This window comes from Aspergillus steynii (genome assembly GCF_002849105.1).
Source record: "Aspergillus steynii IBT 23096 chromosome Unknown P170scaffold_7, whole genome shotgun sequence".
In the NCBI taxonomy this organism is placed as follows: domain Eukaryota; kingdom Fungi; phylum Ascomycota; class Eurotiomycetes; order Eurotiales; family Aspergillaceae; genus Aspergillus; species Aspergillus steynii.
The window spans coordinates 1,940,644-1,962,764 of record NW_020194404.1 but is presented as its reverse complement, the minus strand read 5'-3'; the positions used below and the strand labels follow the sequence as shown (position 1 = coordinate 1,962,764).

At 51.6% G+C, this 22,121-nt stretch overlaps 8 protein-coding genes across 8 annotated transcripts; 6 read left to right on the top strand and 2 right to left on the bottom strand.

Annotated features, from left to right (window-relative positions):
• The first annotated feature begins 15 nt into the window (after positions 1–15).
• Positions 16–3,594, top strand: P170DRAFT_390336 (Hid1 family protein). Its single transcript, XM_024845900.1, has 8 exons — positions 16–443; positions 514–1,135; positions 1,188–1,285; positions 1,348–1,590; positions 1,645–1,998; positions 2,047–2,290; positions 2,346–2,857; positions 2,921–3,594. The coding sequence occupies exons 1-8, from the start codon at positions 348–350 to the stop codon at positions 3,431–3,433; spliced, it is 2,682 nt and encodes an 893-aa protein (XP_024701267.1). The 5' UTR covers positions 16–347; the 3' UTR covers positions 3,434–3,594.
• A 337-nt stretch (positions 3,595–3,931) lies between these two features.
• Positions 3,932–5,450, top strand: P170DRAFT_414707 (uncharacterized protein). The gene is made up of 6 exons (XM_024847026.1): positions 3,932–4,186; positions 4,271–4,290; positions 4,357–4,388; positions 4,441–4,502; positions 4,550–4,674; positions 4,726–5,450. The coding sequence occupies exons 1-6, from the start codon at positions 4,043–4,045 to the stop codon at positions 5,276–5,278; spliced, it is 936 nt and encodes a 311-aa protein (XP_024701266.1). The 5' UTR covers positions 3,932–4,042; the 3' UTR covers positions 5,279–5,450.
• Positions 5,451–5,610: 160 nt separating this feature from the next.
• P170DRAFT_439661 (H3 histone acetyltransferase RTT109) lies at positions 5,611–7,660 on the top strand. The gene has a single exon (XM_024849886.1). It carries the CDS (start codon positions 5,708–5,710, stop codon positions 7,367–7,369), a length of 1,662 nt encoding a protein of 553 aa, XP_024701265.1. The 5' UTR covers positions 5,611–5,707; the 3' UTR covers positions 7,370–7,660.
• Positions 7,661–7,818: 158 nt separating this feature from the next.
• P170DRAFT_449542 (putative MFS allantoate transporter) lies at positions 7,819–9,937 on the bottom strand (the record flags this gene model as incomplete). Its single annotated transcript, XM_024851051.1, has 10 exons — positions 7,819–7,837; positions 7,897–8,094; positions 8,171–8,264; positions 8,322–8,562; positions 8,626–8,714; positions 8,769–8,986; positions 9,048–9,314; positions 9,373–9,403; positions 9,455–9,602; positions 9,698–9,937. 10 exons carry the CDS (start codon positions 9,935–9,937, stop codon positions 7,819–7,821), a joined length of 1,545 nt encoding a protein of 514 aa, XP_024701264.1.
• A 678-nt stretch (positions 9,938–10,615) lies between these two features.
• On the top strand, positions 10,616–11,510 carry P170DRAFT_458167 (GFA family protein). The gene is made up of 3 exons (XM_024851771.1): positions 10,616–10,935; positions 10,988–11,150; positions 11,214–11,510. Exons 1-3 carry the CDS (start codon positions 10,870–10,872, stop codon positions 11,408–11,410), a joined length of 426 nt encoding a protein of 141 aa, XP_024701263.1. The 5' UTR covers positions 10,616–10,869; the 3' UTR covers positions 11,411–11,510.
• Positions 11,511–11,606: 96 nt separating this feature from the next.
• Positions 11,607–16,165, bottom strand: P170DRAFT_478890 (putative ABC transporter; the record flags this gene model as incomplete). The annotated part of the gene is made up of 3 exons (XM_024853604.1): positions 11,607–11,636; positions 11,699–15,723; positions 15,787–16,165. 3 exons carry the CDS (start codon positions 16,163–16,165, stop codon positions 11,607–11,609), a joined length of 4,434 nt encoding a protein of 1,477 aa, XP_024701262.1.
• A 2,202-nt stretch (positions 16,166–18,367) lies between these two features.
• On the top strand, positions 18,368–19,317 carry P170DRAFT_257446 (uncharacterized protein). The gene is made up of 2 exons (XM_024843058.1): positions 18,368–18,770; positions 18,830–19,317. The coding sequence occupies exons 1-2, from the start codon at positions 18,692–18,694 to the stop codon at positions 19,246–19,248; spliced, it is 498 nt and encodes a 165-aa protein (XP_024701261.1). The 5' UTR covers positions 18,368–18,691; the 3' UTR covers positions 19,249–19,317.
• Positions 19,318–20,096: 779 nt separating this feature from the next.
• Positions 20,097–21,395, top strand: P170DRAFT_449539 (aromatic alcohol reductase; the record flags this gene model as incomplete). Its single annotated transcript, XM_024851050.1, has 4 exons — positions 20,097–20,183; positions 20,269–20,553; positions 20,629–20,955; positions 21,015–21,395. 4 exons carry the CDS (start codon positions 20,097–20,099, stop codon positions 21,393–21,395), a joined length of 1,080 nt encoding a protein of 359 aa, XP_024701260.1.
• Between the last annotated feature and the right edge of the window lie 726 nt (positions 21,396–22,121).

The window sequence follows — 22,121 nt, the reverse complement described above, 5'->3', positions numbered from 1 at the left end:
CAGTAAGCGCACTAGAACGAGCTTTATTCCAGCGATAGAATAAGGCCAGGAACAAATAACGTCATGAACCAAGCGTCCGGGTAGAGCAAGGCACGGCCATCTGGAGTTCCCCAGCGAATCCTGATTCTCCGCGGGCTAATCAGTAGTTCCCGCAAAGAACCCCAAGAACAAGAACGCCAACATACCACAAGTCCCATCCAACACGCGGCCTCTGACGACCGGGAGTCTGTCCCCATATGCGAATCTCTCCCCACGCTGCACTCTAACTTCGAGCCATTCTTTCCTCGCTGATAGCGCTTACTGCATGAGGCACATAGGCCCGTGAATCCCGTTTGTTGGTGGCTATCATGGGTGCCTCGGAGTCCAAGCTGGTCTTCAAGCAGGGAATCTTCCGTCTGTCGGAGGAGCGAGATATTCCTGGCGATGATCCTTACTGGGCGAGGGTTTGTTTGCTCCCCGTGAATCTGCAGTGTGAAGGATGTTCTGGACCCCCGCTGATGCCCCGTGTTGCAGTTCTGGGAGCTCCCAGAGTCGACCGAAGACGTCTTCAGCCTGTTCACCCCGGCCGATATTCGGCGGACTCGCGACCATGCCATTACGAATTTTGAAACGCTCTTATTGTCGGTGACGTCTCGCTTGATGATCCTGAAAAACCACCCTTCGTTCCCGGATCCCGAACTCGCTTCCGACCGCGACGCCCTCAACTGCATTCGCATCCTCACCCGCATCCTCCCCTTCATCTACGAAGCCGATTACCTGGAAGAATGGGAGGAGAAATTCTTCTGGGGCCGTCGCAGGAGAAAGACGAGGGAGGCTCAGGTGGCAGCCGAGGTGCTGTTCGATGAAGCTCAGCCGGAAGAGATGCGCGACCAGACGTCGCCTCGAGACAATGAGTACGAGGACAAGAAGCCGTTGGCAGAAGAGTTGATCGACACCCTGTTGGATCTTCTCTTTTTCACGGACTTTACCATCCCGAAGCTGCCGACTGCGACAAATAAGGTCTCCTACTCGATCTGGCAGAGTGGTGTTGGGTGCAATTCCTCCATGGGCTCTAGTAAAGAACTGGAGAACAATCGATGTGAGGTTCTTCGGCTATTGCTTACGATAACAGGCAAGGCCATGTATATGCCTTCTGGTAAATTCTGCCCGTCTTGGACCCCCGACGACATTGGCTGATAAATGCGCAGGATTACTGCCCGTGCAAGGCGTGAAAGCTATTACCTACATTGCGACAGCCTCTGACAAGCAAGCCGTTCTGACCTTGCTCTGCTCACTGCTGAATACGGTATGTCTGGGAAGATCTGGATCTTTTTCTTTGCTTGTTCATTTGCTCACTCGCACTGGTAGGCTGTCAAATACAATCCTGCCTCCTGGCGGGTCCCATATGACCACGTTGTGTGGAAAGATCCAAAGCAGATATTGGTCATCTATTGCCTGCAGTTTCTTCTTGTTCTCCTGTTATATCCTGTTCCCGAGGATGGCCGTGGCAGCCCGCCTAAGAACTATTACCGCCATTATTTTGGAAGACTCCATAGGCCCCAGGATTTCCAATTCCTTGTTGACGGCATGACGAGAATTCTGAACCAGCCTGTAGGTTTCTATTCTAAACCCTGGTGACTTCCGACGCTCACATACAATTGGCAGATGCAAGCAACGAATTCTTACCTTCCTGGTAGCCAGAAGACTGTTAAATGGGCGCCGGAGATGCTGATCCTCTTCTGGGAAGCCCTGCAGTGCAACAAACGGTTCAGGTCGTTTATCATCGACTCGAAGCGCTCGCATGATTTCATTATCCTCTGCATATTTTACGCTATAGAATACAAGTCCGACCCATCCAAACAAGGCATGGTTCGAATGTGCATATTCATTCTTCAGACCATGAGCGTTGAGCCCAACTTTGGGAAGAGCTTGAACACCAAGTTCGAGGCCCAGGAAACCCTCCCTCCCAGCATTCGCATCCCTGGTTTCAGAGGGTCTTATGCCGACTATCTTATTATGGTTTGTCTTGTCTCTTCCCTTTTGACATGGCCTCGCTGACTGTTCTAGTCCGTCCACACTTTGATCACCGGGAGCAAAGGAAATCTAAATGCTGTTTACCCAGCACTCCTCGCAATCATCAACAACGTCGCAGCGTACGTCGAGAATCTGTCGCCAGCAGCCTGCTCGAAGCTATTGCAGCTCTTCTCGTCGATGTCCGCGCCTAGTTTCCTGCTCGCGAACGAGTCAAACCACGCCCTTTTGTCTTCGGTGCTTGAATCCATCAATACAATTTTGGAGCATCAGTTCACCAGTAAGAAGATGTGATATTTCTTTGTGTGCAGGAACCCCAACTAATCGTTCAATAGAAAACCCCTTCTTGGTCTATGCAATCCTGAAGCACCGAAGACGTTTTGAGGCAGTCCGAGAATTTACACTCGAGAGTGGACAGCAAGAAATCGAACGCCAGAATGAGAGGAGAAAGGCGGAGAATGGATCCAACGAGGCTTCTAGCCCTGTCCTGTCGGCATCAGAAGAAGACCCTCACGCCTCCTCCGGTGCGCGATCGCCGTTGGGTCGCATCCCCGAAGAAAATAGCCCCTTTGCTATAGGCGGAGACGACGATTCTGATGACGAGCAAGAAGGACAAAAGACACCAGCCCACACGTCTCCATCTGTCCAGAGCTCGCGAAGACCGTCTATGTCTTCTGTTGTGGACGAAAGCGTTCCCTTGCAACTCCGAGGCATGTCTGAGAAGGCCCGAGGGAAAATGCCCGCTGGACAGCCGTCCTTTTCTCGGCAAAACAGTATGACTAGTCAGAGCAGCATGTCGGCGGCACTCCTTACGTCTCCCAACGGTTTCACGCCGACCGCAGTATGGGTACGTATTGATCTAATCTAACCACTTATCGATGCACTAGATCACTAACGGGACAACCCCTAGCTCGAATCCTGGTTGCCGGAGCTGCCACTACACACCATCCTGACGCTGATCTCGGCCATCACGCCGCACATCCCCGAATCCGCTTTCCAGGCGTCTTCAAGCCCAGAGGCCCGTACCCTGATCGACAACCTTCCTTCATTTGCGGAAGACCCAGCCATCCACAACATCGTAGCGGAGCCTGCCCCAGTGCGTGTGCATTCATTCGAATGGTCGGCCCTCTCGATGGGCTGGTATGAGTCCTTGCTTTGGGGATTTATTTTCTCGAGCGAAATGGTCGTTGGATCCGCGTCGGGCGCAACTCCCGGCACAGTGGGAGTGTGGAATGGAACTGCGATTAAGCTGTTCAAGGTCCAGGAGGCTGCAGCCCAAGGCCCTACATTACTTGCACCGAAGGGAGCGGTGGATGCCGTTGGAAGCAACCTGGTGCAACGGATTGGAAATCTCAGTCTTCGACGCACAAGCACGCAGGACTCCCAAGCCAACTCCCGACCAGCGTCGATTCGAGAAGTCTAACCATTTTCTTTCTGGCGAGCGCTCACTCCATCTCTGCTGGTCGAACGTGGAGTGCATTCGTGTGGTTCAAGAACATAGCTTGATTTGTAATGATTTTTTTCGTCTACATGATACCTGATAGGCGTTTTGCAATTGAGACGATGTTTTTGCGCGTATGGTTCGTAAAAATTCTATCTGGGAGGGTCTTTTCTTTTTCCTTTTCTTTTTGCGACGATTGTCTCAGTATTCGAGTAGAGAATATCCCTAGGAACATCCATCTTGTAGAGCCATGGAGCAGCCAGCATTTTATTCCCCCACCACTGACTGAACATCGACAGAGATAAAATATCTCCATTCTAATTTTACTGGTCTACATATTAATTTTACCCTCGAGTTTTATCCCAACCGGAGGCGACGAGACGTTGACCAGCATCCCGCCACGTGAGGGCATCCACCCGTTTTGTTTGGCAGGCAAAAAGTCCCCGGTTTCTCGGCTTTCATCATTTCATCTCCTACGTTCCCTAACACATCCGTCCTCTATTTATTATTCTTATCTGTATTTTTTTATTCTTTGTTGTTATTCTTGACTGTTTTCCCTCGCAGGTCTTCACCTCGATTGCCCCTGCAAAGATGTTCCCGTCGCGGTCGCTTCTCGTCGCGAGCCTGCTGAATCTGGTGGCGGCCATTCCGCCGGAGCTCCAAAACGTGTTGAAGAACACTCATGGCGGAAGTGAGTATGGGTATCCGACTGATTTCACGAGAGGGATCATGCCTGTAGGTTTCGCCGTTAGACAACATTAAATCAGGCAACTATGCAAATGGCCGAACACAGCTGACAGCTTCATTCTGCCACTCTAGATTCCCGTGCATTCCCATAAGTAAGTGATGAGGTTCTTTGAAAGTCATCTATGCAGTATGATTATGGAGCGCTAACTATAACGCAGTGATTATTGGAGAGATATCCCTTTCTATACCGGTATGGCAAGGTCTCGCCTCTCCCCTTGGCGATAACTAACATTTTTCTGAAGGCCTCTCGAGAGGATGCGTCTCCACCGAAGCCGATGTGTGGCTATACAACGGCACCCTCTATGTAAGATCTACAGCATCAATGCGACTATGGAAACTAACGCCTAGTAGGTCGGGCACGACGAGTCTTCTTTGACTGAAGAGCGGACCTTTGAGTCCCTCTACGTTAATCCCATGGTGGAAGTCCTTGAACGCCAAAATCCCAAGACACCATTTGTCACGTCACCCACGTACAAGTGAGTAGCATCATCGGAGTGATTCACTTCCTAGCTGACCATCAACAACAGCGGTGTCTTCGACACGGACACGTCTCAAACCATGTACTTCTTCGTTGATTTGAAGACGTCCGGGCCAAAGACCCTCGAGGCCGTGGTTGCTGCTCTACAGCCCCTTCGCGAAAAGGGTTACCTTACCTCATTGAAAGGCAACAAGACCATTGCGCATGGACCGATTACCGTGATCGGAACAGGGAACACCCCGTTGAATCTCGTTGGCCCGGTTGCGGACCGGGATATCTTCTTCGACGCGCCCTTGGATGCGCTGGATCGGCCTGAGTTTGCGGGTGTCACGTCTTTGATTTCTCCCATCGCGTCGACAAGCTTTAAGCGTGCGGTTGGGAAGCTCAATTCCAGCGATGACAATGCAATCCTGAGCGAGAAGCAGCTGAATAGCCTCCGGTCCCAAATCCAGACGGCCAAGAAAAGAGGAATCGGCGTCAGGTACTGGGAGACTCCTCACTATCCCATCTGGACTCGCAATGCGGTCTGGCGGACGCTTCTTCAGGAGGGGGTGGCGCTGTTGAATGCGGATGACCTGGATGCGGTGTCTAATTATTTCTAAATCTGTACACAGACGAGGGACTATTCCCATTCCTACAGCGACAGTGATTTTCTGTCGCGATGTGGATGATGATGTCATTTGTATGAGTATACGTCGCATTCCAAGTCGGCCGGATGGGGGGCTACCAACATCCCCATGCCACCTGTAGAACGAGTAGAGAGAACCTTGAGGCCAATTGACCTCAATGGCCCGTTGAATAGGAAGAATTCACCTGAAAGAATGAGGAATTGAAGGTCGTCGACGCGGCGAGACTCGAGGCGCGGCACGTGATACCCCGGATTTTGCAACGCCAAAAAAAACCCAAAGAAAAAGAAAAAACGACGACGACCAGAAGTGAATTCAAGGGGAATCCCCCGCGAGCCATCCTCCAATTCCTCGTCCTCCTCCACATGCAACTCTCACCTCTCAAGCACCTGCGCTCGGCCCGTCATGTCCAACGTCGACGTTGATCTAGGGGACCTCTTGGCCAAAGTACTCCCCACCGACGTGAAGCTGACCATTCGCCATGTCTCGTCGGTGCCGACTCGCTGTGTAGCGCTCTTTGCGCCACCTCCCGGCGAGGAGCCCGAGTCTACCTTCTGCGAGAATCACTTCCTGACGGTCTCCATTGCCGCCGACGCCGACAAGAACGCCGCTGCCTCCTCGTCATCGGAGCTCATCGTCTTCGGCATCGAGGTCCTCGTCTACAGCACCGCGCACCTCACCACCATCTTCGTCTCCAAGGCCGACTCGACGGGCCACCTGCACCTCCTCCGGAACGCCCCCAAGATCTCGCTCCTGCGCCGCGTCTCGAACACCTTCCTCTCCTTCCTCGTACAGACCCGCCAGCGCCCGGGTGTCCGCCTCGTCGTGTCACTGTTCGCCCGCGCCCAGAACCAGTACCTCTTCCCGGGGAGCATCGAGAACGCCGAGAAACACGTCCTCGACGACCGCGGCCTCATAAAATGGTGGTGTCGCGTCGTGGACCCCATTCTGCGCGAATACGAGCCCGAGTCGCGCTCCCACGAGAAGGGCCTCCTCGACCGCACCATGGAGTCCTCGCGCAGCTCCGCCACCGCGTTCCTGATCGTCCCGAGCTGCGACCGTTTCGAGACCCGGAGCTTTTTTCCCCCCAGTGCCAAATCCGACGACGGAGACCGCCCCCGCTGGCTGAATTCCTACCCGCTTCGTCAGCTGTGCGATAATCCCCACGCGCCGCCGCGCTGTCTCATCCCGCGGTTTCCTGATGACCCGAAGACGCGCTTCCTGGTCGACTTGGACGACGAGCTCCCTGGGAACAAGGAGCGGGAGGCCACCGGACAGTGGAGGAGCGTTCGCTCGCTGGACCAGTTCTGGGAGATGATGTCTTTTCGACAGGAGTGCTCGGCCGGCCGATTGGTTGGGTTTCTGTGGTTGGTGATTAATCCGCCGGGGCTGGTGAATTCGGTGCAGATGACGAGCTCGAGATTGGTGCAGCGGCCGATGGATAAGAAGGAGGAGGAGGAGGACGGTGGTGGTGCGCCCACTCCTACTTCCCCTACATCATCCGACAAACCCACCTCCACGACCGATCAACCACAATCGACCGTCCCTACTACCTCTCCGACAAACCCAAACCCAAACCCACCACCAACCCAACCCGCCGACTCGGACGCCTTCTACTGGCCCGAGGCCGGCCGCGGCCACGCCGTGCTCGGCGAAGAAGACTACAAAACCGCCATCAACCACCTTCTCGATCAGGACTTCTACAACGAGGAGGTCTCCATCGCCAGCACCAGGGCCTGGAGTGAGAAGGTCGCCGCCGTCGCCGACCAGCTCTGGGTCGGCCGCGAAGTCGTCGGCAGGAACCCCAACGGCAATGCGCCGCTGGCGCCGGTCGTGACCACCACGCTCATGGACAGCGGACTGGTTCGCAAGCGCAAGAAACCCGACGCGGCGGAGCAGCTGGGTGCGGAGTCTGGAAAGGGGACTGGGGATGCTGAGGCTGAAGCTGAGGCTGAGACTGTTAGCGCTGGTGTTGCTGCGCCGGCTGCAAAGGAGGAGACGGGGCAGCAATCGTCCGGGGTGAATGTGCTCCAGGCGAATTTGATCCGGAAGAAGAAGAAGGCTTAGAATTTTTCCTTTGGGTCGATTTGGATGGTATCTTTTTTCGATCTTTTTTCTACATGCATTGGAGTTTTGATCTTGGAATAGGAATCGGTGGTGTTTGGGGAACATGAACATTGGTCAGCGAAATCTGCTTATTCCATACGGATGCCTTTACTTAATACATTATACGCTTTTTTTTGGTTGTGGCAAGGTGCTTTACCCAAGGTTGAGGTTGAGACCGATGTCACGGCTTATCATTGTACTTTAGCTTCTCGCGAGATTTAGTTCAGTTACACTTGCCAGAATAAGACGTTTTAGACAGTGCATAACCTATAGCAGGGAGGATACCCATCTTTTAATTCCGAACCTGGATAGTCCGTCCACGTTATCAGAATAGTATATCTGTGCTCTATACCTCTGCCTCACGCAGGAATATAACCCGCCGATCACAATCAATATCCCACCCCGATTCCTTAATAAATATACCGAAAACTAAAGCCCAGCCACAGTTAGCATCTACAACGAAGGGGAGGGGAAAAGGGAAAACAGACTTTAAATTCTCACGATCCGTCAAATCCATAAACGCCGTGGAATCCAGATCTCGTCCTTCCAAGCCACCCTCCATCTGGGACTGGATTCGATCTCGCTTCTTGTTCTCCCAGCGGAGTAAGAGCCCCAGGGTGCTGATGATGAGGGCTTCGATCAAGTGTGATACGATCATGGACCAGATGCCGAGTTCGTAGGTGGGTCTGGATACGTTAGACTTGAGGACACTCGTTTCAAGCTTGCTTGTCTGGTTTTCGAATGCGGAAGGGAATGGCTTACTTTTGCGAATCTTTGAAGAAGAACGGGCCCGCGATATTGCCCGTGCAGTAGCCGAGGAAAAGGACGGCGTTGGTGACTACTTTTTTAGTGTGGCCTTGATTTTTGGTCGGGTTGTTAGTTATGGTGATTGAGGCCTGGCGGGGATACGTACCTGCTGTGTTTGCAATTTGCATACTCAGAATGAGGACGAAGGCGGCGTTGTATGGACCCGTTAGGTAGTAGCAGATCAGTCGACCGACTTGTCGATCTTGGGGTACAAAGCGCAGCCCGAATGTCCCTGCAATGTTGGGGATCAGGAAGATCAAGACGAAGACGCAGCGTCGGTTCTCGAAGCGGTCGTTGAGGTAGACACAGGCGAGCACGGAGAGTCCGATCAGGACTCCGTAGGGGATCTTGGAGGATTAGTTGGCGTTTTGGCGTGGATGGGTTATGTAAATAGTGAGGAGTGTATATACCTGCATGAGAGTAGTTACTAGAGTAGAGTATCCGAATCCTTGGATGATGATTGTCCCAAAATTTGAGATACCTCCATTGGGGATGTTGCCTGGGAAAAATTGTGATCAGTATACAAGTCAGGAATTCGGAAATGGCTACTTACAGACAAGACCTAGAGTGAAGAAGAAGTAAAGCTTATAGTCCAGGAATGCTTCCAGCACCTGGTGAGGCTTGAGATGCTTGTTCTCGATACCGGTCTGGTTGTCTCGTAGTCTCTCGACTGCGATTCGACGCTCCCTCTGGCTGAGACCAGGGGCAGAGACGGGCGAGTCAGGAAGGAAGATGAACATCACGATTCCCCAGACCGAACAGAGAGCACCACTATGAAAGACCAGTAGACTCAGCAAGTTGTCATCCCAAATTGAGTAGACCAGTGCCTTACATGACAAGAAATTCGTATTTCCACGACGGAAGAGCACCCTTGATATGGCCAATGCCATAACCAAGCAGACCACCAAGTGCGATTCCAAGTCCATTTGCTGTGTACCACAAACCAATTCGGACTGGTTGCTCGCGTCGTGTATACCACATGCTCGTGATGAGCATGAATGCAGGGTCCGCGCAGGCCTCCGCTGCTCCTCCTAGGGCTCGGAGAACAGCAAGCGTAGCAAAATTATGGCACGCTGCTTGGATCATGAGAAACACGCCCCTTTGGTTGGACTTGTTAATATCATCTATCGTATTCTAGGACGGGACTGCCCACTTACCACATAAAAATGTTGACTCCCAGGTATTTTCCTGCGAATGATTAGCACTTGTTTCTATATCCACGATAAGGGAGCAAAATACCAATAGGCAAGCGTTGCATCAGAAAGTTAGTAGGAAACGCCCACGCCAGGAAACCAAAGTAGAAAATGCTGCTAAGCCAGCTGTACTGTGTACCATGAAGATTGAGATCCTCATTAATCCCGAAAATAGCGGCGTAGCTCAGCGTTGTCTATTACCTCCCAAGACCGGTCAACCCAAGGAGCCTGTAGCCAAAGTAAACGGGAAAGCACATACCTTATCGATGTAGAAAAACGCATAACAAACCGCAAGATACGGTAGAATCATAAAATCAATCTTCCAAAGCAGTCGCCTGGCTTCAGCAGGGTCGACAGGCTCATGGAGCTCGTCCGAGACCTGGAAGAGCGCCATCGCCGTGTCGCCCTCTTTGGGCTTTGGTGCCTTCCATGCCGCTTCGATATGATGACTTTCACTCTGCACAGCCGTAGGCGTCTCAGTCGAGCCAGCCTTGGAGCCTGAAGACGGCTCTAAGCGAGGGCTGCCCATTGCCTACTGTTAAGTCGCTCTTTCCTTGAGATTAACGTAAGTGTAACCCGAGCTGACTGGACGTGGTGACGAGAGATAGCAGATAGCCCAGCCGACCGAGCGTTTTATAGCAGAGAAGCGGATACAAAGAATTTCGACCGCTTCTTGAGTGACCACGGCCGACAGGCGTTAGCCCCGAAAGAAGTACCCGATGGGCGCATCTGTGCATGGTCTTTCCCATCATTAAGCTCTCATCAAGCCGGGAGGAGCTACCAAGCCATTTGGTTGATCCACCTCCTTCGGGCCAGAGCTTGTACATTTGGGGGTCTTTTGGAGGCGTGATAGGACCGACTATGCCAAGGTATTGGCCATGATGGCCAGATGAGGGGCATGGAGCGTCATGATAGGATCAACCATTGCAGCCGGAAGGAATGCCGTTCGACGCTCTCCAGTGTTGGCTAGCTCACTATCTCGAAAGCGTTGTCCAACCGCGGCATATCTCGGCCCAAATCCGAGGGCATCCATGGCTGGCGAGAGCATTGGAAGAGTGATGATAGGTGGAAATTCTCATGGACGCGATGCAGATCGACAAGGGAGAAGACGTGGGGGGGGGGGGGGCAGCTGACCGGTCATGTGCGAAGAAAATCCGGGGACAAATTAGCATCCATTGCATTCTTCTTCAGTCAGGTCAACTGGTTACTCGATGTGCTCTTTCTAATCATGACCTTTGCTATCAAAATTGATGACCAATATTCCTAAAAGCCCAACACATTGACGTTGGGGTCCAGAACAACAAAATGCCTTCCGTTGGGGGCGGCGTGGACCGCTTGGTAAGCTGTTCTTCACGACTCCATCAACCCGCGTATATAAAAGTACGCCAAGTTGGATTGTCACCTATCCAGTACACTTCGAGGCTACTTGAGCAGTGAAACAACATCTTCAAACCCTTCAAAATGGTTTCTGGTGGCTGCTTTTGTGGAAAAGTCCGAGTCGAGTGCAGTGGAGACCTCACCACGTCGGTCAGTATATCTTAGTCTCATCTTGTAATCCTTTCTAACCACGACTCGTCAGGCTCTCTGCCACTGCTCTGGCTGTCGCAAACTCACCGGAACTCTGTTCACCTACAGCTTTATTGTCAAGTCCGCCGATCTGAAAGTCACCGGTACTCCTAAAGAAATCGCGAAGACTGCGGACAGCGGCAACCATATCAAAAACTATTTCTGCTCGGATTGCGGTGCGTGGAATCGAGCCCAGTATTTGACCACAAGGACTTCAGGAAAGCTGATAATCTCTCTAGGCACTCCGCTCTACGGGTACAAAGTGAAGCCCACTGGAGAGCCCGAGGATATAACAATCCTCCGGGCGGGAATTCTTGATGATGTTAGTCTTCTGGATCAGAGAAAACCTCAGGTGGAAATCTACACAGAAAGTCGTATAGCTTGGGTCTGTCCTCTTGAGGGGGCTGGTCAATTTACCGGTATGTTGCCGATATGAGCAATCTGGAAGCTCTCAGACGGAAGTATTTTTCGATGGCACTTTTTACTTTTGTACAATAGACATATAATCTCATATTTCACTAAGGTGTGCATCATTCTACCTACCTGACTTTTGGATGCCAAAGAGCATCTGCTACAACCAATCAGTCTCTACATCCTCCCCGCCTCGGGTTGAACCACGGCTTCGCAACTTTTTATCTCCGGTTGTACGCCAAATAGCGTGCCTAGTTAAACAGTTAATTAAACCGAACAGAGAAACGTGTGGAAAGTTCAATCGTCGACTTACCGCCAAGAATATGATGATCAGATTCGACCCGATATAGGCCGTGTAGATCCCCAGGTCTCGCCACCTATTATCAAACTTCATCTCAAAGGTTTGATAAAATTGATCCCCGAGCTTGAATGCACAGTACTTGCAGGCCTGGGTGGCATTCTCTGCCAGGTACCCCACGCCGCCCTTGTCGAAAAATGGCTGCATGTACTCCCCACAGGTCTGATTTGGAGGAGCCTCGAAGTGGTTATATTCACCGGGACTGCAGGTGACGGGTCGGTCATGGAGCTCGGTGGTTACCATTCCACCGACAATGCGTGTGAAAGGATCGAGCTGATGGAGCCATACTCGCCAAAACTTTGGGATCTGTGGTTTTGGAACCATAACACCACAGAACAACGAGAACAAGATCGTGATAGGAGGGTTGATTTGCGAGGCAATAAAACTGTTTGGAGTCAATGCTGCAATCACCTGGCCGAGTGTGACGGCAAAAAGTTCCGTGATTAGGATCATGAAGAATTGATAGCCAGAACGACTGGAAGCGGACTGAAATCCCGGGATGTAGAAAAGAGGCAGGAAGAAGATGACGGCGCAGAAAATGCAGTACGGAATCTCAGCTACCACCATGGACAAGGCAAAGGCAAACTCTTTGTATGTCTTCGAGGCGGACTCTCGGTAAAATACTAATCGCGACATTTCGTACCGTGGCTCGACTTGTTGAATAATGATGATCGGAATGATGGTCACGTTGAAGATGATGAAGATCCGATATTGCAACGAAGCACGGGAGTCATCGAGCTGCAAGAACGCAAGGCCGGTAATCACTGCGATACTAAGATGAGTGAAAAAGCGAGTAAATCCATATTTACTGGATCGCCAAAAGACAATGTTGGTCCGCTTGCAGACGACCTTAATCTGATGCCACAATGGCGTTGCATATTCCTTGTGCACAATCTGAGACCCATCATGCTGACGAGCTTGCTCTGCGCGACTGGCCTTAATCTCAATGATCTCTCGCTTCACTTGTTCCATCTCTGGGGACGTGCGCCAAATCTCACCCCAGTCGCGATCGCCAATCTGGCGAGTCTGGCCGGCGCCAATTGCGTCGAGCATCCATTCCGCCGGATTGGTATCAGCAGGACAATCTGCGCCATGGCGGTGGAAGTAATCTAGCAGGATTTGGGAGTCTTCTCCAATATCGCCAAAGTACACGCATTCGCCTCCTCTCTGTAGCAAAAGTAGGCGGTCGAAATTTTCGAAGAGTGCAGAGTTTGGTTGATGGATAGTGCATAGAATGGCCTGGCCAGCGGCTGCAAGTTTTCGCAAGAACCGCACAATGTTAAAAGCAGACTGGCTGTCTAGGCCCGAGGTCGGTTCGTCGAGAAAGAGGAGTAATTCCGGCTTTGCGGCGAGCTCAACTCCGATCGTAACCCGCTTCCTTTCTTCGACTGAAAGACCCGTGTCCGGCGTCCCGATGATGGCATCTGCTAGATTTTCCAATTCAAGAAGTGCGATGATCTCTTCGACGTATGCAAATTTCTCCGGTTGCGGCGTTTGATAGGGCTGACGGAGCTCCGCAGAAAAACGCAATGCCTCTCTTACTGTCTGCATCGACTCATGAACATCCAATTGCTCAGCATAAGACGTTCCTCGCTGAAAAGACGTGGCAGGCGGTGCTCCGTCCACTAATATGTCACCGCTGATGACCCCGATGTTCTTTCTTGCTGCCAAAACGTCCAGTAGCGTCGTCTTCCCTGCTCCTGAGGCTCCCATCAATGCTGTTAGCTTTCCAGGTTGGACATATCCGTAGACAGATTTGAGGAGCCGCCTGGTTCCAGAGGGCACAGGAACATCGTAACAGACATCTTCCCAGGTCAGCACGGATTTGGATGTGATTTCGAGTTCGGTTCCAACCGCATCTTTCTCCTTTGAGCGCCGGCTGGCCCAGTTCTTCATCAAGTCATCGTTCAGGGCTTTTCTCTGCTTGTTTTCTTTCTGATAAAAGGTGACGGTTCTGCCTCCTTCATCGAAGCGAACTGCTTCTCCAAGGTACAAGTTCGTTCCAAGAAACCCAACAATGAGGGCTATCATGATACCGAAATTCCGCCAGAGATCACCTTTCATATAGTTGAACGTGGTTCCAATATAACTAGCACCTGGGACAATAGCAGAGCCTGGTTCACCCCCAGCGAGCGTACATGCCTGATGAGCAATGTCATTATACCCCGGTCCACTTGGTACCAAGGACTCTTGAGTACACGTCATGTTCAGACGGCTGAATTCGTTGACCATTAGACCCGCGAAGCCGAGGCCGAATGGATTGATGAAATAAATCCACCTCAGCCATACCTGTGCGCTTGCCCATTGTACCAAATAGCCCGAGGTAAGCACGAACAAAGTGATCAGCACGGAGACGAAATTGATAGCGTGATCAAAACCCGGACACATGCAACCGATCGTGCGGAAAAAGACGGTCATGTCGATGTACCCGATGAATATTATCAGGACGAAGATGAAAAAGGCTCCTGCATCCAAAGCCAAGCCACACATGAAGTACACTATGATGCTGAAGACAAGGATTCTCGCTATGGCAAACGAAGCATCAACCAGGATTTGAGCGATAAACAGAGCACTTGGTCGGTAAAACGTGAATTGGCGATGCTTATTGACGATGGACCGGCCCATCATGGTGGAAGCAAGCTCAGAGAATGCCTGGAATCCGTTGAAGAGCAGACTAGTAAACAGAAGACCACCCCTGGTAAAGGCACCTGCGCTTGTTTGGGGCTGTTTCAGCCAAACGGTGCCTAAAACAATAGCTACCCCCGTAGACGTTATCCAGGAGACAGTCAACGCGAATTTATCCTGCCATTTGATCAAGAACTGGCGTTGCATGAGAGCCCAAATCTGCAGATAGAATGGGACTGAATACACCGAAGACTTTGGAGTGAACTTGCGCTTCGCTTCTTGGTTGGCCAGCTCGAATTCTTCATATATGTGTTTTTCTTGTTGAATCTGCCTTCGGTACGCATCCATTTCTTGCACAAGACTGCCATGGTGCGTGGAGTTGTTGAATGCCTCTGCGAGGGCATCTGGGGTTGAGGGGACATCTTCTGCGCTTCGACCTTCCTTGAATTCTCGCTCAAAAAAGTCCGTACAGCCGGTCAGATAATCGGGAGTAGTTTGACGAGGCTTCTCCTTGAAACCAAGGTCTTCGAAATAGGATCTTGCTTCAGCAGCTGGACCAAAGAAAACCTGGCGGCCCTTGTCAATGACGAGGACTTTGTCAAATTGCTTGTATATATTCTCTGAGGCTTGATATAGCGAAACAAAAGTCGTGATCTTGTAAATATTGGTCATGATCCGAAGGGATTTGGCAAAGTCGAGAGCAGTCGAAGCATCCAAGCCACGGGTGCTGTTATCCCATGCCAACACTGTTGCCGACGTGATCATCATTTCCGCTATGCTAACCCGACGCTTTTCTCCTCCCGAGACGCCATGAATAAACGGATTTCCCACAACGGTATTGGCGGTGTGTTCAATATTGAACATCTTGAGCAGCATTTCTATCACCCTTTCTTTGAAATCGGCCTTGGACACGCCGAGTGGTCGCTTGCCTGGTGTCTTTGTGTCCAATGCGAAACCCAGTGTTTGCTTGACGGTGAGAGTTGGCTGGTGGACGTCGTCCTCCTGGTTGTAGACAGCCTCTCCTCGAAACCTCTTGGAGAACGACTCGGCATCGAATGGACCGTATAACACCTCTCCATCCACCCCTGTATACCCAAATCGCTGGTTCGTGATCGCCTTGAGAAATGTCGTACAGCCCGAGCCGGGACGCCCTAGCACGAGCACCATCTCCCCGGGACGCAGAACGCCTTTGAAATCCTTCAAGATTTCAAATTCTTGGCCTTTCTTCCCAAAACCCAGCAAGTCAATTATCAGACCCGGGACATTGAAAAAGTCCATTAACGCGTCAGGAAACGTCTTGATGTAGGTTTTAATGCCCCCGAGTCCACGAACCGTAAGGTTGTCCCATATGACACCTGCAATCATGGTTAACAACAGCGTAAATAACATATTTACAAACAAGATATGAGGCTACTCACCGATGTGTTTGTTTTTGATACCAGCCTCGATCGCAGCGGTCTGGCTGCCGCGCAGTGCAGTCTCGAGATCCCATGGTTCATCAGTATCAGCCGAGGTTGCTGAATTCTCCACATCCTCGCTCTCTACAACCACTTTGGATTTCCTCGAGACTTGTGTTGATACGCGGTGAGCTTGGTGAGAGATGCTAGAAAACTGCCTATTCAACTCCGAGAATTCTTGCTCGGCTCTCTGAACGTCAACACCTGACTGGTGAGAAGATATGCCCTGGGGATTAGTGCGTCTAATCCATTCTCGATCCTGTTCGTAGTTATCTGTCGTAGAAAATGATTCTGTCTCGGAGCCATTTTGGGCTTCTTTTGCCACCGATTTCTCATCCATGCGCGCAGGTTGCCGCTACCCCGGCGCCTAGAGTTAGAGATCAAAAAGCCAGAAGACTTCCCACTGCGAATACAGAAAATGGAGGGTGATCAGAGCTAGAGAAACGAAGTAGAAGAGCCCGGTGGATAGGTGGAAGCCTCTGAGATAAAGAGGAGACACAGCGGATTGCTGCATGACAAGGGGGTTGAGAGTCTGAGATGTGTTGTGACCTGGACCCCAAGTCTCATTAACAAAAACATGCCCAAGAACCCTAGTGCTATGGAGGGGACAATCCCCGTCTAAAGCAGGCACCGAGAGCCAATCCCAGCCAAGAGAACTTTCCGATCCTCCATCCTCGAGGTCTGATAATTCTCCATTAGTCCTAGTTTCGGGGTAGCATTGACACAAACGTGGTTAGCAAGGTGAAGAGTTTTCATGAAAATCACTGGAAAGGCCCTCAATTAAGAGCCATTAGGCAGCTTTACAGTGACCAAGGCCACCGCGTACGACAATGTTTGGCCGGATCCTTGGTCTGGGGAATGACATCCCATGATGATAATGGGCTATTTAATTAGTCACTGCCTCTCGACTTGACTCATCGCGAGTCGGGGACCGGATTTGGGGTTAGGTCGTGTCAAAGGGCGTTCCAGAACAAGCCAGAGAAGAAAAAGAAAAGTTCTTAGCACGGCTCGAATGTCGGAGATTGCCGCCAGCCCTTATCAAATCGGGGAGAGCAGTGGTCAACCGAATGTTTGATGGCCAGGAAGCAGTCAGTATCAGATCCTTTTGAGATTTAGTAGCTTTGAGATGCCCAAACGCAACTAGCCATTGCTCCGTAAATGGAGCTGGATGCGATTGTTGGCAGAAAAGGGTTTGTGTGTTGTTGATGGAATAGAAGGAGAGTGAAAGAAGAAGAGGGAGAGAAAGAGAGAACGGAAGGGAAGGCCGTCTTTCCCCATCATCATCACCTGACAGCGTGACACCGGTTAGTTATACGGAAGAAAAAAAGAAGAGACACGTTTTTACTGTCGCGAGAAACCCCACGACATTATACAAATGAATGAGGTGATTTAAAATCGGCCTCATCGGCACCGGTTCATTATTATCGACTACGCCCAGCGCCTTGGGAAGTGGTTGACCTTCCTGTTTGGATCCTTAAAGCTAGTGATCTACTCCAGAGTAACGTGCCAGCCTTTCGCGGGGTTCAGACAAGGCCAAAATCTAAGTCGACTTGACCATAGAATTCTCACTCTGTCAAAACTTGGTGAATTACTCGCGTACACACTGCATAGTTGCATAGTTGCATCCAAGTCAATAATGAAGCCCCTATTCGTGCCTCACGGAGGGCTGACGGGAGGCCAAAAATGCTACACCGACATTCCACTTAGCCAGGATGAAAGGGAACTAGGCTCCCTGAGTCGTAGTGGCCGCGAAATTCTCTGCGACCTGCATCGGCACAGCGGGCGCATTCTTCCGATTATTGGCTGAGGCGCCACTCGAGGCCACCAGGGAGAGCATTTCTCACATGCCAGCGACCAGAGGTGCAGCCAGAGGTGCAGGCGCATGGCGGCCCTGAACTCTGGAGTCTGAGAATCTCCCCGGACTTGCCCGTGGGAAGTTGGTAGTTCGTTGAGCCATGCTTAATGGCGCTTAGCCCAAGCCGCTTGGGGATTTCTCCGCGCGAACCCACTGTTCTCGCTGGTCGTCATTGGACCGAGGGGCCTGCGAATGGCCATTGGCACGGCCGCTGCAAATGTGTCCTTCACTTCGGACAACCTGCCTCTCGGATTGGTCTCGTCCGGGTTGGAGATGGTTTCTTTCCAACTCCAGAGGCCGACCGGTTCAGATTCTGCAGCCTAGAGGTCTTGGGACGTCTTAGCACGGGGCTATCGCGGTGACTGGGATAATTGCAGCCTGTGTTGAATTATATTCAAGGCGATGCTTTTGGTCAAGCCTTACTGCGTTGGAACATTATTGGCCCATGTCGAAGAAGCTATTCAGATAGCGTTCGGGGTCATTCCAAGGTCGCTGCCAGTCACCTTCCTGTGACCCCGGATTCCACGGGAGCCGCAGGCTCCATTCACCGGGCGGATTTGATCCTTGCGTTTGGACTTTGGTCTCGAGCGATATGAATAATATCGAAACGGTGGTCGAGGATTGTAGATCCCCTAGATCCCCTCAGTGCGCAGTCGAATCAATAGTCAAGTACACACCAGACAGGGATGATCCAGAAACGCATTCTCGTTATTTGTGTCGATTATTTCCGCATCTTACCTGGATAGACCATTATTTCTATCGGCGTGACATCCATGGAGCTTGGGCCTATTTATGGAATACGTCGAAATTGTCTCGTCAAATGACTGCCTATATCATGCAATTGACGTTTTCAAGATTCGTTGCTCCCGTTCTCCGCCCGCCGGCTAGTGCTAAACATCGAGGCTATAGAATATCTGGAGTAGAGGCTAGTCGCCACCATCCTTTCAAATGCAGGAACAGGAAGTCCCAACGAGTCAATCACGTTGGGAAGTGCCGGTCAGTTGATGCCAGATGGAACAACATATGACTGCGATCAGACGCTGCCACAGTTTAGCGTCAGGCCATCCTGCGGACTGCTTGACAGTTTCTAGTAAGCCCTTCCAGCTCCCTCCTTACGCAGTAGCAGCCTACGGAGTAGTGGCCTAGTAGGTCGCAGAGTCGGTATAAGCCAAGTATTGTTCGCAATTCACACCGGCGAGCGTCCTGCAGACCCCCACTCGCGCGTGCTTCCAAGAGACGATTGGCAGCGTCGACATCATGGCTACTTGCCCTTGCCTCTCACGGTCGGAGTCCGCCACGCCGATCCGAAGATCTCTGACGTGGGGGTCCTTAGTCATAGACTAGGGGCCGCCGAATCAACGGGCCCGAAAAGTGCAGGAAAATGTGTGCGTTGCCTGGCCAGAAATTGGGAATTCCGGGGAGGAAGGTTCTGGGAAAGTGGGAAAGGAATTGAATCTGGGATCCCCGCATTATGCGCCAGAATTAGGTCATGGCCGTTGTCGAGACGAAACGCCGGGGTGAACACACGGGGGGAAATGAGATCACGAAAGGAGGGACCGGGAGTCTAAGGAACCTAGAAGAAGAACAGACGCGGAAAAGCCGTGAAGATGACCAGTATACTCGGTATTATTATCCTGTATACCACCTGGGTGCCTTATCCAGAGGCTCGCAACCGATGGCTGCCGGAGGGTAGGTCAGGATGACGATTAAATGATGAGAATACCCCAACCTCCGCGAGAGAACGAAGGTGATGGAAGAAACCCAACCTGGCGTGGTGTTGCGCTGACCCGGGAAGCCGTGCCAAAATGACGTAAATGCCCATTGGCCCTCGCGATTCCCGAGCCACCGGCCCGTTCTGCTGCGAAATGCTGAGGAAAGGATCTGGCGTGAGATCCGACAGTTAACACTCTCACCCTAGGCATACATTCTAGGGTCAGGCAAACGAGCAGACGAGTCAATGCAGTAGATTGACCACCGTCACCCGATTCTATCGCGTGAAGGTCGCCCGGTATATCACATTCCTAGAGTCACATAGCCAGTCGCTGGGGAATGACGTACTTTCTGCCCCCCTCCTTCTGCGACAACTCATGCCCCAAGGGTTGCCTCTGTTTGGGAGCTTAACATCCACCGGCGACCCACAGTCGACTACTTGGGGTCGCCGTCCTCGACCGATCCTTGATCCTTTTGCTGGGAAACTCAGCCCATTTAAACAAAAGGAGGGAAGGCAAATTCGCCCTATTCTTTTTTGGTTCTTTTTTCCTTTTCTTTTTTGGCTCGTTCTCCTTCTTTCATATATCTTCTGCACGCCACCCATCTACGTCGACTATTTACCACCCTTCTTTCTCCTCTTCCCTTCCCCAGTATCCTTCGCAAAACCTACCCTACCGCCCGAATTTCGGCCCAATTTCCAGAAATCATGTCGCGAACAAAGGTTTTGTTGGTTGGTGCCGCTGGTGAGACAGGCGGCTCTATCGCAAACGGACTCTTGGAGAACCCAACCTATGTACGAATCGCCCACCATTCTCTCTCTCTCTTTTTTTTTTCTTTGTCGTCCGATGGAAATCCCTGTCTAACCCGATCCGTTACAGGAAGTACACGCTCTGGTTCGCCCTCGGTCGGTCCAGAAACCCGCCATCGTCTCTCTCCAGGAGCGAGGAGTTCAGATTCGCCGGTGCGATTTGCGAGGCTCCGAGGAAACCCTCACCGATGTCCTCACCGGCATTGATGTCGTGATCAGTTGCGTCGGTCCGGCCGAGCAACAGGATCAAATCAGCCTGGCCAAAGCGGCAAAGAAGGCCGGCGTGCGGCGATTCGTGCCCTGTGCTTTCATCACGGTGGCACCACCAGGAGGTATCATGTGGCTAAGAGATGAGGTAGGTTGCATGATCATCCCAACGAAAAAATTACGATCGACCGACTAACGACGTGTTTTTGTTGGGAATTTGCAGAAAGAGACGGTTTACAACCACATCAAGCAACTTCAACTCCCCTACACCATCATCGACGTCGGCTGGTGGTACCAACTCTCCTACCCTCGCCTCGAATCGGGCAGAGCCGACTATGCCATGACCTCCGCCAACAACGAGATTGTCGGCGATGGCAACACCCCCCTTGCTTTGACCGATTTGAGAGACATTGGACGCTACGTGGCTCTCATCATCTCCGACGACCGCACGTTAAATAAGATGGTCCTGGCCTACAACACCGTGGTCACCCAAAACCAGATTTACGACATGCTGGAGGAAATCAGCGAGGAGAAAATCCAGAGAAACTACGTGAGTTGTACCGGCGCTTTCTGCCGGCACCGCATTGGCTGACCAGCGCATTCCTGCAGATCCCCGAAGAAACCGTGTACACCCGCGTTCTGGCGGCTCGACAGTCCAGCGAGACCTATCCTTACGACCCCGTCAAGTTCATCCCTCGATACCTGGCCGAGTACCAACTGTCCTGGGGCATTCGCGGCGACAACAACCCGGAGTACGCCAAATATCTCGGCTACATCACTTCGAAGGAGCTGTATCCTGAATTCAAGCCGACCCAATTCGGAGAATACCTGGAATCCGTCGTTCGGGGCACCGCCCGGGGAGTGTACCAGGACCGCTACATTTCCAAGGCCCACCAGCGCCAGTTCCCGCGTACCGAATCGAGCGACTCCCTGTACACGAGGATATTCCCCCGCACCGAGTCGAGCGATTCTCTCTACATGTCCCGATAGACGACTCCATCTTTGATTTTACCATTTTTTCGGCGCAGTGGTTTTTTTGTGAGGTTTCTTGTCACCGGGGAGACACCTGGATACGCCCATCTCTTCTCAGTCGTGCCTTGAGGGCGTTCTTAGACCTTTCTTCTTTCTTTCTTTTTCTTCTTGTTTCCCTTTTATCATTATATCCCATTTTATCCCGAGTCACCGCTTGTGGTGATGTTAGATGATCAGCATACAGCATACGGGTTTGTGCGAACTCAAAATACATCTGGAATTTTCACGACCCTCCCTGAATTCTTCCCAGTAGTTCAGATATTTGAACCCGTAAGATAGTGTCTAGACCCCTTCATCGACCACATTTAGCCTCTTCCTCGACACGAAGTTGGAGGTACATGTGAAATAACGTCCAATAAGCGCCCGGCCAAAGATAAGATCGGGGGCTGTCAGCGGCCCCCCTTCGCTCAGGGACCAGCCCATCTCTAGCCTCATGTATGAAATGCAAGGTTTCCCTTCCTCAACTCTCGGTCGTCTGATGTCACCGGTGGACCGCAGGTCGGTATACCTGCCATGATGTCACCCGCCCGTCTGCACCGTTGCAAGTTGCAACCCTACGGAGGGGTAACCTGGCCGAAATCGTCGAGAAAGCAGGGATCTTCAGTCGGGTGGTCAATGTCAAGGCTCATTTGAGTTGAGTTTCTTATTGTAGAATCTAGTCACGGGTCCATAGCTGATTATTAA

What these genes read in the sequence shown, in the direction of transcription:
- P170DRAFT_390336 (XM_024845900.1), top strand. Translation starts at nt 348, where the DNA reads ATGGGTGCCTCGGAGTCCAAGCTGGTCTTCAAGCAGGGAATCTTCCGT. An exon ending in ATGATCCTTACTGGGCGAGG is followed by an intron (nt 444 to 513) that starts GTTTGTTTGCTC and finishes CCCGTGTTGCAG; the next exon opens with TTCTGGGAGCTCCCAGAGTC. An exon ending in TCACGCCGACCGCAGTATGG is followed by an intron (nt 2,858 to 2,920) that starts GTACGTATTGAT and finishes GACAACCCCTAG; the next exon opens with CTCGAATCCTGGTTGCCGGA.
- P170DRAFT_414707 (XM_024847026.1), top strand. Translation starts at nt 4,043, where the DNA reads ATGTTCCCGTCGCGGTCGCTTCTCGTCGCGAGCCTGCTGAATCTGGTG. An exon ending in AGATATCCCTTTCTATACCG is followed by an intron (nt 4,389 to 4,440) that starts GTATGGCAAGGT and finishes ATTTTTCTGAAG; the next exon opens with GCCTCTCGAGAGGATGCGTC. An exon ending in TATACAACGGCACCCTCTAT is followed by an intron (nt 4,503 to 4,549) that starts GTAAGATCTACA and finishes AACGCCTAGTAG; the next exon opens with GTCGGGCACGACGAGTCTTC.
- P170DRAFT_439661 (XM_024849886.1), top strand. Translation starts at nt 5,708, where the DNA reads ATGTCCAACGTCGACGTTGATCTAGGGGACCTCTTGGCCAAAGTACTC.
- P170DRAFT_458167 (XM_024851771.1), top strand. Translation starts at nt 10,870, where the DNA reads ATGGTTTCTGGTGGCTGCTTTTGTGGAAAAGTCCGAGTCGAGTGCAGT. An exon ending in GTGGAGACCTCACCACGTCG is followed by an intron (nt 10,936 to 10,987) that starts GTCAGTATATCT and finishes ACGACTCGTCAG; the next exon opens with GCTCTCTGCCACTGCTCTGG. An exon ending in CTATTTCTGCTCGGATTGCG is followed by an intron (nt 11,151 to 11,213) that starts GTGCGTGGAATC and finishes TAATCTCTCTAG; the next exon opens with GCACTCCGCTCTACGGGTAC.
- P170DRAFT_257446 (XM_024843058.1), top strand. Translation starts at nt 18,692, where the DNA reads ATGGAACAACATATGACTGCGATCAGACGCTGCCACAGTTTAGCGTCA. An exon ending in GGACTGCTTGACAGTTTCTA is followed by an intron (nt 18,771 to 18,829) that starts GTAAGCCCTTCC and finishes GTGGCCTAGTAG; the next exon opens with GTCGCAGAGTCGGTATAAGC.